We start from the raw sequence: 13,865 nt of genomic DNA, 5'->3' as shown, positions 1-13,865 counted from the left end.
TTAATTGTTAAGTGAAATGAATTTCCAGTTTTGTTGTCTGGGTATTTTTTTTCTAACAGCCATGACCACCCAGCTCACTATTGCTCAGTTATAGCTCCAATTTATAGCTACAAGGAGAATTTAAAAAAAAAAAAAAAACATTTTTAGTTTGGGGTGGGGGAATCCACCATTGATAAAATCTTGCCAGATTTAATCTGCATTTGAATTGAAATGAGAATTGGTCCCTGCCAAACAGAAGAGGCAATTTATGGGTTGCTCTGATTGACTCTGGCTATAAAGATGTGACTAGAAGTGGAGTTCCTGGTTTCAATGCATGCTGCAGATGCACTCTGATCCCATTTTGAAGCAGGACCAAGCAAATGTAATCTTCTGCAGCAACCTGGTTTCAACCAGGGTTATAAAATATGTTAGCTTCTTCGGGTGAGGTCCCTGAGTTATTTGGGTGCCCTGGCTGGAGGCTGTGCCGCAGCACACAGCCTACTGCTTACTTTGTGATGTAAAAAGGAAAGTGGGATAAATTCAACATAATTACAGTTCTCCAGACTGTGAAAAGGTAATGTAAATAACGTTAAGTTAGTCTTGCTAGTTTTTTTCAGATTATTCTTGTAGTAGGGTACGTATCCCAAAGTTTTGGTTGCTTCCCAGGTGTTAACTATCATCAGAAAACTCCAACACACAGTCCTTCTACTGCCTCCAAGCTAATTGTTATTAATATTTACAAACATTATTAATTACTATAATTTAAATGAAGTTGTTTTTCCTCTGCAGGTAATATTTTGACACCAATATGGGAAAGCAAAACAGCAAGCTACGCCCTGAAGTCATGCAAGATTTGCTAGAAAGTACAGACTTTACAGAACACGAGATCCAGGAGTGGTACAAAGGCTTCTTGAGAGACTGTCCAAGTGGACACTTATCTATGGAAGAGTTTAAAAAAATATATGGGAACTTTTTCCCTTATGGGGACGCTTCTAAGTTTGCGGAACATGTATTCCGCACTTTTGACGCCAACGGAGATGGAACAATAGATTTCAGAGAATTCATCATAGCCTTGAGCGTAACGTCGAGAGGCAAACTGGAGCAGAAGTTGAAGTGGGCATTCAGCATGTACGACCTCGACGGGAACGGCTACATCAGCAAGTCGGAGATGTTGGAAATCGTGCAGGTACGTGCTGCTCAGAGGCACCCCTTCGCCTCCCTCGTTCCAGACAAAGCACGGAGAGATGCCACAACGAGAACTGAGTGGAAAGCTCTGGCAGCATCTGGGAGGTTATGTTCTAGTTTATCTGTCTAGTGCTCGAATATAAAATGTTATTTCCTTTGGCATAAGGAAATTTGGGGGTTTTGTAGCAATCCATACTATTGCATTTGATATCCAGTGTAGGTTTTTTTTTTTTCTGAGCAACGTGCTGCATGGAAAGCTCTCCTCCAGGAGCTCTGCTGGGCTGGAGCACAGCAGCTAGCATGATGATCAATGTGGTTCTGTCCTCTGGGAAATCACTGTCAAGGAATTACAGTTAATTACAGTTGAACCAAGTATCTTAGATTAACCAGGTTTTCTACTTTTAAGGAAGGCAGGCTCCCTCTACAAGAAATTTACTTTGAAACCACTTTACTATTAAAAACCAGCTCACATATTTTAAAACATATCTGCCTGTCTAACTCCAGCAATGTCTGCATACTTAATGCCATGCTAGCTATCTTCATATTAACTTGCCAGTATAGATAAACCTTATCTGGATAGATGATGATTCCCTTCGCAGCTTCTTTGGATGCATTTCCTTGTGCTGTTAGTAGGAGTCCCACCTCATTTTGTCTTCCTCTAACATGTTTTCAGCCTCGAGGCACATCACTCTACTGAAAGCTTTAAAACATTTTTGGTACAGTAGTGTATTTACACAGCTTGAGTCTGTGAAAGGCAGCACCATACAAGAAAAAAGAAAAAAAAAATAAAAGCCGGTTATCAAGATTTTTTATTTCATGGGGGGGTTGCCATGCTAGCTATGCACTGTATTATTCAGATTTATATTTGTGCTGGACATGAAGTGAAAGGAATGCATACAAATTACAGTCCATGATGGCAAGCTGCCTGTATGGAATCAGTTTAATGCGTGGTGCCCTTGTCTTTTTATCAGGGCACTTCTGTGTCCTCCAAACAGTAACAAACACCAGCACTCACGCTGCTTTGGTAAGAGCAGATACATGTCTCTGCTGCAAATGTAGGGTTGTTGAGCTCTCTTTCAGGCTTTATTTTGCATTCTTGTATCTGGGTTAAGAAGCAGGACTGCGCTGAGCTGCAGACACCTCCCTGTCTGAGTGTCACGGCAGACTCCATGGAATATTTGCATTAGAAGATGCTCTGTTCCTTACAAATCTTCCACTCCCCCAGGCAGGGTAAACAGGCTGCCAGTTATTGTTTTTCTGGCTGTATTTCTCCTTATGAAAAAAAAAAAAAAAAAAGACAAACCAAACAACCAACCATAAAACACAAAGAGAATCCCCAAAGAACCAACAAAAAGCACAAAGCAAAGACAGGGGAGCCCAGCCCAAGCAAGTGTCTGTTCCTCAGGAGAAGGCGCCTCAAAGACTGCAGGACCCCTTCCTGCTGACAAGTATTTTGGGAAGGCCTGAGTGCTTGACGGCAGCATAAACACCCAAGATCAGAAGGTTTACAAACACAAAGGACAAGCCCACAAATGTGTTTGAGTCGAATTTAATGAGAACATCAGTGGCTGGGATCTCTGCAGCGATCCAAGCTAGGGCCAGCAGAACTGGCAGCTTTTCCCATTTCCCACGGATCTGCTCACCAGCACGTTTAGAGGCTGAAATGCTCGCTCTCCTTCGTCCTCACGTTGGTACCAAGTTGTATTGTTGTCTTTCACAACCATCAAGAAATGAAGCTGCAGCAGAAGGGTCAGTGCAAGGTGCTGTTTTGTCCATCTGTACATCCAACCTAAAGCCGCACTGGATGGAAATGATCGTTTTGTTTCATGTTTCTGAAATCACATTCTTTGCTGGAAAAAGGGAAAAGTGAAATGGACAAGCAAGTGTCACAAGGGGGCATGTGTAATACTACCCTGCAAGCTGACCAGCGTGTCGTCCCACTGTCCTGGTGCTCGGGGGGAGCCTCCTGGGGGCCAGTCTTTCATCAGACATTTCTGTACATGCACAGTCAGGAAAGCTGCCCCTTTCATGAGGCAGTTGATTTGTAGATCTCACCCTGATCTCTTCTTCCAGTTTTCACGGCCATGCTGATGTTCCCGAATTGCATGGGCCAGCCCCAGCTCCTCCCTGTTGGGTAGGATTTGCTGCACGGTCTCTGGAAGCACCTTCAGCTGATAAATGAAACATGTAAAGGAGCACCTTTTGTGCTTTATCAAGATACCTTTGATACATGGTGATAGACTTATGAGAAAGCAACTAGCAACTATCACTTTCACTAACAAAAGATGATTATTCTTTATTATGGAAAGACAGGATTCTGCATCAGATGTCTTCCTGGGTACCCTAAGCCACTGATAGTGAAAAACAGAACTCTAATATCGCTGATACATGTCTCAGAGGAACCTATTACAAGTCCCTTATCTAGCATACATTTGCATATTGATATAGCAGGATTTACTGTTTTCATCTGGATTCATGCATGAGACAATACATCAAAATGGATGCTAAAAGAAATGCAATCAGTCTAAAAGTCATAGTTTCACTGCAAAAAAATGCCACCCCCATTACACTTCCAGGGTGCCCAGAGTTTACTGCACCTGAAATAATGGGGAAGAAAAGTGAGCCACCCTTCTCTTCTTTCTCAGTCTGCTTTTCCTTGTGCTTTTACAGCCATTTCTCTGCAGCCATTTTCCCTGTTATGCTGATGGCTACTTGAATTTCCTTGCTTTGTGCCACCTATGTCACTATGAATGGTCCAGAACAGCTTCGTGAAGCCACTGTGGTGCTACTACCATGCACAGCACATCTGCAAGTACTGCGGGAAAGGGGTTTCGTAGCCAGACCTCGCCGCAGGTCCTCCTGCTCTAGAAATGCTTTTCACATCTCTCAGATGTTTACCCATAATCTAAATAGCCCAGACCACTCAAAAAATAGCCGGCTAGAAGGTTTGTGTTTGCTCCCCTGGATGAAGTGGGACATACTTGGCAAGAGTCTCTTGAAACAAGCCTTCAAATAAAAGACGGGAGCCTTGTTCTAGGGGCACATTTTTTCACACCGTGGAATCATAAGGCACCTTAAGAGCACTTGGCCAAGAGACGAGAGTAACACTTTTATTTTAATAGGAACAAGAGGACATCCATTTCACTTGCTGGGCTAGCTTATTTGTAAGACAGGAAGAAACAGAAGCTGGTATGGAAAGAAGCAGAAGCTAGTACGGCTCTCCGTAGAGGCAACATCAAAAATCCCTGTTGGGCTGAGAGGAAAGCAATTTTTTTTTCAGGTTGCTTAGTGCCCCCACTGGCTTTCCACCCCAGCATGGTGAGGCCAAGGCCTTTGCTCCACGTGGAGCAGAGCCCCATCTGCCTTTCGGTCCCAGGTTACACAGCCCAAGGTGAGCACAGCCCGGCTCCATGGGACCACTGCAAGGAACCAGCTTCCTTCAGAGCTCACCCTTTCAAACCCACAATCAAGAGCCCTGTGTAGCTGCACTGAATTAACACGGGGCAAATCCCAAGATCCTGAATCAGTTTGAGCTGTTTTTCACTTTGGGAAAACTTCCCACTGAGCTTCTGAGTAAGGGCAGAAGAATTTGTCCAGAGTAACCATTTTCAGCATGAAAGGAACGCTCACTATGTTATTCCCATCTGGCTTTCCTAGAATATCTCATCTGTTATTCGCTTCACATGCCTCTGTGAAAAGGACCCTGTAGGATGAAGTCATCTTGAAGAGCTTTATTTATTTATTTATTTATTTTTGTCCTTAAAATCTGCATATTCTTACTATGGTTGCTTTGATCAGAGTAAACACGGCTGCGCTGCGGGGCCGGGGCATTCCTCCCACACTTTCAATAGAGACTCTGCCATCCTCTCGCCCCGAGGGAGGCAATGACCCCTCCACCTCTCTTCCTCCCCCAGACAAAAGCCAGACAGCTTAAGATGCTTACACAGTGGCAGGTTTATGAGCCTCCTCGCTGCTCGGATCCCCGTGAGCCTTGCATGCTGATCAGGATGAGGCGGGTGCAACTTCTCACTGCTTGCCATCTCCTTTTTTTCTCTTCCCCTGCCCCCAGTGTTCATTTGCCTGCTTGTTCATCTCTTCTTCTGTCCTCCTGGCCATCAGATGATCAAGACTGTATGGACAGCAGCTACTGAGGCTCTTACTCTGGCACCCTAAATCCCTTGGGAGCCTTTGGGCATCCCCGCACTACAACTCAAAATAATGATGATTAAAAGGGTACCCACCGTGTTCCCTTTCATCCAGCCATTGTCCATGCTGAAATGTTCTCCCACTAGAGTTTACCACCAGAGTTACAGACTCAGCAGAGGGAAGACCAGGGAATCTGTGGCCTCAGCCTTGGTGACAAAACTGAGGGAGCAGATGTTCGGCTGCGCTGAGCCTAAGTGATAAATATTTCATTAAACAGACAAATGCCTTTCTCGGGGTGTCATGCTTGATGTTATTTAAACGCCAGGCAGACTGAAAGGTGAGCTGGCTCTGCTGACAGAGGAGAAGGCAGTGAGATGGCCGAGGCAATGGCTGTGTGTAAAGTGTCCGTGCTGCTCAGCAGCGTCCTCCAGCTGGTGAGCCCAAGCTGTCATGGTCCTGGGGCTGTCCCTGGGCCAAAAGACTGTGGTGTGCCAGGCTTTCATGGGTGGAAAGTGGGGAAGGGGAGCCACAGTGAGCCATCTGGGTCCTGCAGGAGGATCCAGCCTCCAGGGCAAGGCGAAGCAAAGAAGTGGTCATCGCTCTTTTATGTTTTAAAGTTAAAGTTACCTCTCTTTTAGGGCAGCTGGGATCGTGCAGGACTAATGGATTTGTCTGTGCAAAGAGTGAGGATGAGTGGCAGCCGTGCTGTGCAGGACCAGGACATCTGCTCCCTGTGGAACGAATTATGAATGGTGCTTTTTTAGCTGTGGAGGCACACAAGGAGAAGGCCACCTCGTTGTTGGTCAAGCCTTCTTTATCTGTGAGCCTTGGCAAAGGCAGGGATGAGTCACTGCTCTCACGGGCAGGGTGCCAGCCGAGCAGGGAGAAGGCAGATGGGTGCACACAGGGTGGGGAGAAGGACAGGAGAGGTGAGGATGGAGCCCGGGTGGCTGAAACTGAGGTGAGCTTCAACATGGGATGAGACCTCGGTGGTCCTTCTGCTCCCCATGTCCCGGGAGCTGCTGGTGCCTAAGTGCACTTCAAGTGATAAATTCATCCAAAGACTGTTTTCATAACGGAAAATGTAAGCTCAGTACAAGCCCAGATTGTGTTCAGCTGTGACTAAATAAGGCAACACGTTATTTTCTAAACGAGTGTCCCACTGAAGAGGGCAGCTGCATGTACTGCTGCCACCCACTCCCCTCAGCGTCTGCAGAGCAGATCCCAGACGATGCTCTGGGGAGATTTTCTGCCTCTTGTGGTCACCAGGAGATAACCATACCCCTAACACACTGAGATAACGTGTTTCTTACCAGCTCTTTGCCGCTCTTGTATCACACAGGCAATCTATAAGATGGTTTCTTCTGTCATGAAGATGCCGGAAGATGAGTCAACACCGGAGAAGAGGACAGAGAAGATCTTCCGTCAGATGGACACCAACCGTGACGGTAGGCTCCCTCCAGGTGCCGGGTGTCCCCTCGGACTCACCGCTCCTCCTCCAGCCCCCTGGGCCAAGCCACGGTGCCCATGGTCCCTCCTCACCACCCGGCAGGGCTCAGAGGGGTGCAGTGCTCAGAAACACCGCTCAGGAACCCACAGCCTGTTTTTTTGTTTTCCTCTCAAATTCTATTTCTTTTTCTGTCGGTTCATTAACTTCGCAGTGGGAGATGGTTTTCTCTTAGTAAACACCCAATATTTTCCACTGAGGAGCAGGGTATGGATTTGCCTGGATTTTAGGTTTTTAAAAGCCCGTGCCTGTGTTGTCTGCTCCCACCTGGAAGGATTATTGTTGAAGGCAAACAAGAAAAACCACCCCAAACTTCTGCCAAAATAACTCTTATCCCCATAAAACCTCAGGAAATTGTTGAACCATGGGAAAAATCAATGTGTCTGTGGCCTCTTCTTTGAAAGGAGGTCTATCCAGGGTCCCACCTCAGCCATAACCAGGGCTTGTACATTTCGCCTTAGCTCATCCCTACCTCTCTGTAGGATGATTTTGGGACACCACACCTTTTTCTTTTCCTTAAGGAAAGGGAGCAGGAACCACAGCACTTTCTGGCACCCACAGAAAGTGCTGCCCTGTGGCCACCAACCCCCAGCCATCCTTCCTCCAAACCAGCACCCCGAGGAAGGGCCCCTCTGTCTGCCATTGCACCCCCAGGGATTTTCCTTACCCCCTGCCAGTTTCCTTCCACCACACGTGCCTGCAGGCTCAGCAGCTGTGCAGACCCACTGCGCTAAGCCGACGTGTCTCTTTTCCAGGAAAGCTCTCTCTGGAAGAGTTCATCCGAGGCGCCAAGAGCGACCCGTCAATAGTCCGACTCCTGCAGTGCGACCCCAGCAGTGCCGGGCAGTTCTGAACCCAGTCTTTGGATGAATTATGTATCTGCTTTTTTTTTTTTTTTTTTTTTCCCCCTTGCCAAACAACATTCATGGTAGTGTTGCCTCTGTATGGCCAATTATGCCTTCTTTTGTGGCATCCTATAGCTTCTTTTGTCGTGGATTAATTATACGAATGCTGAATTGCTCTTAACAATGTGTCCAGAGCACGGGCAGTACTGTTTTAAACAGATATTGTGGTGTTATCATTATTTTAAAGATTTTTTTAATTTTTTTTTTCGTTTTTAATGTGTCTGTTTTGGAAAGTACGCGTTGAGAAAGAGAAAACCAACAACAAAACCCTTGGCAGCAAGACATACCGATAGGTCTGAGGTTGCTGCTTTAGTAGCAGAGCATTCACCCAGAGGACCTGAAAGTGTAGCAGAGATTGAAGCAAAAGGGTTGTGGTGGGGCAGGACTCGCCTGGAACCTCCTCTCCTGTCCAGGAGGCACCAGTGAAGCTCAGAGAGAGGATGACGATCGTACGCAACCATTGAGGGCTGCACCATCCGCACCCCTGCTCCTACACCTCCTTGTTTCAATGCTGTGAACATTTTCAAGAAAAGAAAAGGAAAGGAAAAAAAAATCAACAGCTTTTACTTGGTTTACAGTGGTTGGTTTCACACAGCTTTATCTGAAAATCCAGCAGTTTGCTGTCCTGATCCCCAAATCCACAACTGACAATACCTCTTGCCATTTGGGGTCAGCAAAAGCAGGCACGGATGTTGAAAATCTGGGTATTGACGATGAATTTAAGGGAGACACGTGTTGAATGTGAAGTTTTCAGGTTAGTAATAAAATAGTTTCTACGAAGGAGAGTGGGCATTGAGCCAAGGAAATGATGCACACCTGTAAGCAGCTAAAACTGAGGCAAACCAGCTCTTTTGAATGCTCTTGTGCAGTACGAAGTTTTGGGGGTGTTTTTGTCTCTCTCCACGTAGCTGACGCAATTTCTGGGCCTGCTCCGAGGGGGAAGGCCGTCATCAAACCTTGTTTTAAGCATAACGTTGTAGCATTTATATTTCCTTTATTTTAGTAAAGCTCAAAAGTCTGTACTGAAACAAGGAAATGGTACGCTTTACGGTATATTTATATATATAAAAATTAAAAGGAAAAAAAAAAGAAAAAAAAGATCAGCTCCCAGAGAAATGTTGAATGTTTATCTTTTCGCCTAGACGCAGGACTTCTGAAATTTGCCGCTGCAAAAACCCAAAAACCTCCGTCCTTTTGGCCAGAGGCGCTGCGTCCAAAGCTGGGGTGCAGGCGTGGGATTGCTCGGTACCTGTACGAGCGCTGCGGTGACACAAAGGCTTTTGGTGGCAGGAGGCATTACGCTGGCTAAATTGGCATTAATCTGTCATTAGCTGCAGGCTGCTCAGTGATCCCCCTGGCCAGGTGTCCGGGCGGGCAGTGGGCTCGGCAGGACGACCTGTGCCTGGCAGGCGAGGCTGGCGCTTTGTCAAGTGGCCTTGTAGATGCTAATCCCCCGGTAGCCTTAATTTAAAATAAACAGGAGTGAAATAAGTCTGCTTCGCAGATGATGATTAACTAAGTACTAATTAGAAGTCATGAAAAAGGAACCGAGTGTGAATAATTTTTTTGTTGAACACTAGCTAGCGTGTACGATAATTAAGAGAGAAAAAAAGATCCCTAGACTTAATTTCTCATTACCATTTGCTTTGCCAGGTTTGATATGCAAAGCCTATTAAAATAAAATAAAAATAAATTAAAAATAACATTGTTAATCAGTTGTACTAAAACGATCACGAGTGGCTAATTGCACATAATAAAAATCTTCAGGCGCACACTTTTGTCTCAAATGATCACAGAAAGCCAACTGATGATTTATTCCTGTGAAATTAATTAAAATCCTGAGCAGAGGTGTGTGGGGGAGAGTGAGAAAGCCGAAGAGGCCCGAGCACAGACGCAAACAGCTCGCAATACTTCGTGCTCTCAGCTCTTACAAGCATCGCCGGCAAATTTTGCACTGATTTTTCCAGTCTCTCCGCTATTTCTACCTAACCTCCAGCAGGCATCCTGTGCACAGCTCGGACCTGCCAAGGAGAGCCTGTGCCTCCCCTCCTGTAGAGCCCAGACCTATAAAAGCTGGCACTTATGGCACTTATTGGGGATGGATATGAAGGCTTCCTCCAGTCCCATCTTCCTTTTGCTGTTGTGACTGAGACTTTTTGCATGTGACTAAGACTTTTAAGACGTCGCCTTTTATTTAAGCATCTGCATTCCATCTCTGTTTAGTTTTACAAGGCATTTCCGGCCCAGCACCTAACTTTAGCTTGTTTTTGCTCGCTAGTTTCAGGGTTTCACGTGTTAATGCTGTCCGACACGCGTTGGAAAACACAACCTGCGACGTGACCCCAGGCCAGCGGAGATGTAATTCTTTCCACAGCTCATGAGATCTGAAAGAATAAGAGCTAGCCCCCAGCTGCAGAGGACATAGCTGCAGATAAAAGTGTTGTATAAACATTTACAGAGTGAACGCAGGTTACTCTTTTACCTGCCTACCGCTGACGACTGGTGTTGTTTTAAATTATTAACTATCCTTTTCTGCCTCTGCCTCTGCATGTGCTTTGAAAGTGAGCCCTAGCTGGGCTGGTTATGGGAGCATCTGCAGACCTCAGAGCAGCAGAACTGAAGCATTGAATGCTGGATTGTGTTTTTCTGCTTTGCTACCATTAGCATTTGCAGTCATTGCATAAACCTTCTGAAAACAAAATGACTGACCTCTCCGGTATAAAATTACGCAGCAAGTTAGGCACTTTGAAGAGATCAATTAGAAATATTTCCGTACAGGAAGGCTGGCAGACAGCACATGCTCTTGCATGTCACCTCTCAATTTCGCAGATACATCCTCTAATAGTACTTGCTGGTGGGAAAAGTAACCTTCACTCAGTTATTATCCAGACGAATTAACGAGCACATCCAGCACGCAGACCGGATCCACATAGCTTGCGAAATTCTGGGCCAGAAGATGCCAAGTGATGTCTGTGGCTGGTGCTCTTTGCCGTCTTTGTTTGGCAGTGCTTTGGGAAGGGAAAGAGGAGCACAACCCTTGTAAGAACAGCGTGTGTGTGTTGTGAGCTCTTATGGCTTGAGAGGGGATGAAAAAAGATCTATGTTTCGATGTGATTCGGAACCCTGCGAGTTCACAGCAGGGAGTGTTCCTGAGATAATGGGGCTGTGCTGTTCCTCCTAGGAGCTTTTAGGATTTTTACCTTATTGCTGTGGCATTTTGTCCTTTGTTGTTCTCTGCTAGAAAGCACGACCTCCGCCTTTTCAGGACACTGCTGCTTAAAACACGGAGCCAGAAGTATGCAAATTCTGTGGCTGGAAGTGGTCTGCGTGCAGCAGCAGCGCCCAGGGGCACAAGACAAGCTCACACATCCCCAGGTCCCCAAGATTAATATCTGTCCCCATGAGCTGAACCCGGGCTCGGCTGACTCATGGAAACTGGGTGAGCTGTGGTAGCTGCTGCTGAGCCCTAATCCGCGGCATAAGCCGAGATGAGAACGTGGCCGTGGCCGTATGATGCCCGGTACATGTGAGCGGGGGGACACAGTGACAAGTGGCAGGTCCCCAGGGACACGCGGCAGTGGGAAGGAGCCCCCTGCACCGCAGTGAGTGCAGCTGTCCCCGCTGTTATAAAAGTGTCTTTTTTTTTTTTTCTTTTACCAACACCCGTGAAGATGCAGAATCCTAGCAGGGTAAAGGAGGCTTTCTCCAAAATGGTTTGTTTTTGTGGCCTGGTGCAGGGACACAAAGCAAAATGAGCTGAGGAGGGCTGGACGAGACCTGTCCTGAACACCCGGCACACCAGCTCCTCTTTTTGTCCTTCTCATGGTTCTCTCTCGGTTTCATGTGTCCAGGGGGTCTCTGGTGTGAGACCAGTGGAGAAGGACATTTTATCTGTCTTTTGCACAAATATTCGGATGTGTTCATTGCTCTGTCATGCTGGGTGTGATCTCACGTAGGAGCCTGGAAGTGGGGGAAGTCGGTTTCCCTGGTACCACGGGCAGAGCCATGCTCAGAGACATGGAGGAGCTTGGCAAGCAGCAGGCAGCTGAGCAGGGCTCCAAGAGGAGTTTTCGATTCGTGCACCAGGCAGATAAGACACGAGGCAGTAACGTGCCAGGCCCACAGAACCATGTAAGACTAGCGCAGAAATGGCATCTCCTAACCGGGCAGCTCTGCTCTGCACATCCAGGCAGAGCATTGCTGGCAAAAAGCTCCTTAAAATACCTTCAGCACAAACGTGCAGCTGCAGAAGCAGCTCTGCTCCCCCTTGCAGAGCTGCTCACCGTACCCCAGTTGGGAAATGCCATATGCTCCCCGGGGAGCTGCTGGTTTGGCTCCAAGTGTAGCTGTGGGCAAAGCATGATGAGCATCTTCATCCCTTGCAGAAACCACCTCTGGCTGCTCTGAGGGTCTCAGCAGCATCCCTTGCTCCAGGCTGGCTTTTGCTGCTGTTGGTTTCAGATGTCCACGTGAGCTAATCATTGTTTCAGGGATGGGGATTTTCACAGGATGAGGGAAAAGGCTTTTCAGATATGCTCTCCATACCTTAACCAGAAACAGCCAGAAAGGCCAGGAATGCACAGATTGGATTTCCTCATGGCTCCCACAGGTCACCTTGTTTTATTATGTATAGCTGGGATTAAGATATCACCTGTAAAATGCTGGCTAATGCACAATGAGCAAGGCAAGAAAGAGCTTGGGTTGTGGCGAATGGAGTGAAAGGACAAGAAGAATGAAAAACAGCGAGGCACATCGCTGCCTTCAGACCAGGGTCTGGATCCCTGCGGCGAAGCTCCCCGTTAGCAATTACAGAGCAGCTCCTTTTCATCCTTCCAGCCCGTGCGACCTGTGGGGCTGTGTTGCCCTGGGTCACCACATGCTAAAACTGGGGTTTGGGGTCTGGCCACAAAGATGTTCATCTGAAGCACGCGGTGGCCACCCTCTCCACTGTGTTTGCTCGCTCCGCAGCTGAGAGATGTCTCAGATCTTCCCCTCTTGCCCTGATCTGATCCCAAAGGCGTTCTCCCCTTCCCAGGGCTCAGGGTGCTAGGCTCCCCAAGGCTTCCCTCCCCTCTTGTAGCTGCCATCCCCACCCTCTCCCTGTGAACAAATAAAAAACCCCAGGCCTGTGACATCTGGAGGAGCCAGGCTGGATGCACGTAGGTGGAACAGCTTCTGATTTGCTTCCCAGCCCTCGGCCCTCCAGCGTGTACCTTGCCAGCCCCACTATTTATTTACTGTTTTCAGCAGTGGCAGCGTTAAACATTTCAGGAACGTGCTGAACCCCTGGAACAATGTGGTCTCCATTATCGTGCGTGTGTGTTTGCTGACGCGCCGCAGTCTGAACCCAACCGGTGACTGCTCTCCGCTCCTGCGGCTTATCCCATGGAGACCTGATTTCTTCCAGGCAGGAACAGCATCTTCCTATTCAGCCTGATGCTGCCTGGAGCATCCTGGTGCTGTGGTCCAAGAGGTAACTGTGGCAAAGTGGAGTGATGTCGGGCACAAACTCTTCCTGCCGCCTGTCAAAGGCATGCGTCAAGGGTGCGACCTCTGGTTCTCTCCTCAGGGCTGGCCTCACGTTCCCTCCCCTGAACAGGATGGTGGCGATTAGTAGACCCACCTGAGGAAATCTTCTTAAATTCTAATCACAGTTTGTGCCGTTAATTGGCTGCACTCGGAGGGGAGATTAATTGGGAGAGAACCCGGAGCTCCTTGCCACCAGCACCTTTTCATTTCCTGTCAGTAGCTTATTCCCATTTCCAGGGCAACCAACTAGTTTTTTATTAGTATCTGAAAGAAAACAAAAGAAAACAAAACCACCACAACAACCAAAAAAACAGAGTTTCAATTTGATAAAGATCGGAGGAAGCTTACTAAAGACATTGTGCTGTGTTAGCCGTTTGAATGCCCTACAGGATCATGTTTCTGTGGCATTTTCTGTTTCATTTCCTCACTCATGGTTTAGTTGTGTTCTTGATTTATTTGTTTTAGATCCTCCCAGATTCAGCCCTGCACGTCGTGTAGCTCACATGCTAGGAGAAATCTCAGTGAACCCAAGAGCAGATCTGCCAGAGCAATTACGAGCGAGGTGGGCTCGCTGTGCCTAGGAAAAATGAAGTGCTTAAGCAGGTTAGGGATTA

At 47.2% G+C, this 13,865-nt stretch overlaps 1 protein-coding gene across 1 annotated transcript; it reads left to right on the top strand.

Annotated features, from left to right (window-relative positions):
* Positions 1–787: 787 nt before the first annotated feature.
* NCALD (neurocalcin delta) lies at positions 788–9,386 on the top strand (the record flags this gene model as incomplete). Its single annotated transcript, XM_084282332.1, has 3 exons — positions 788–1,165; positions 6,653–6,758; positions 7,573–9,386. The coding sequence occupies 3 exons, from the start codon at positions 788–790 to the stop codon at positions 7,668–7,670; spliced, it is 582 nt and encodes a 193-aa protein (XP_084138458.1). The 3' UTR covers positions 7,671–9,386.
* Positions 9,387–13,865: the final 4,479 nt, after the last annotated feature.

Source organism: Netta rufina (genome assembly GCF_964035555.1).
Source record: "Netta rufina genome assembly, chromosome: 2".
NCBI classification, from domain to species: Eukaryota; Metazoa; Chordata; class Aves; order Anseriformes; family Anatidae; genus Netta; species Netta rufina.
This window is presented reverse-complemented; position numbering and strand designations above follow the sequence as displayed.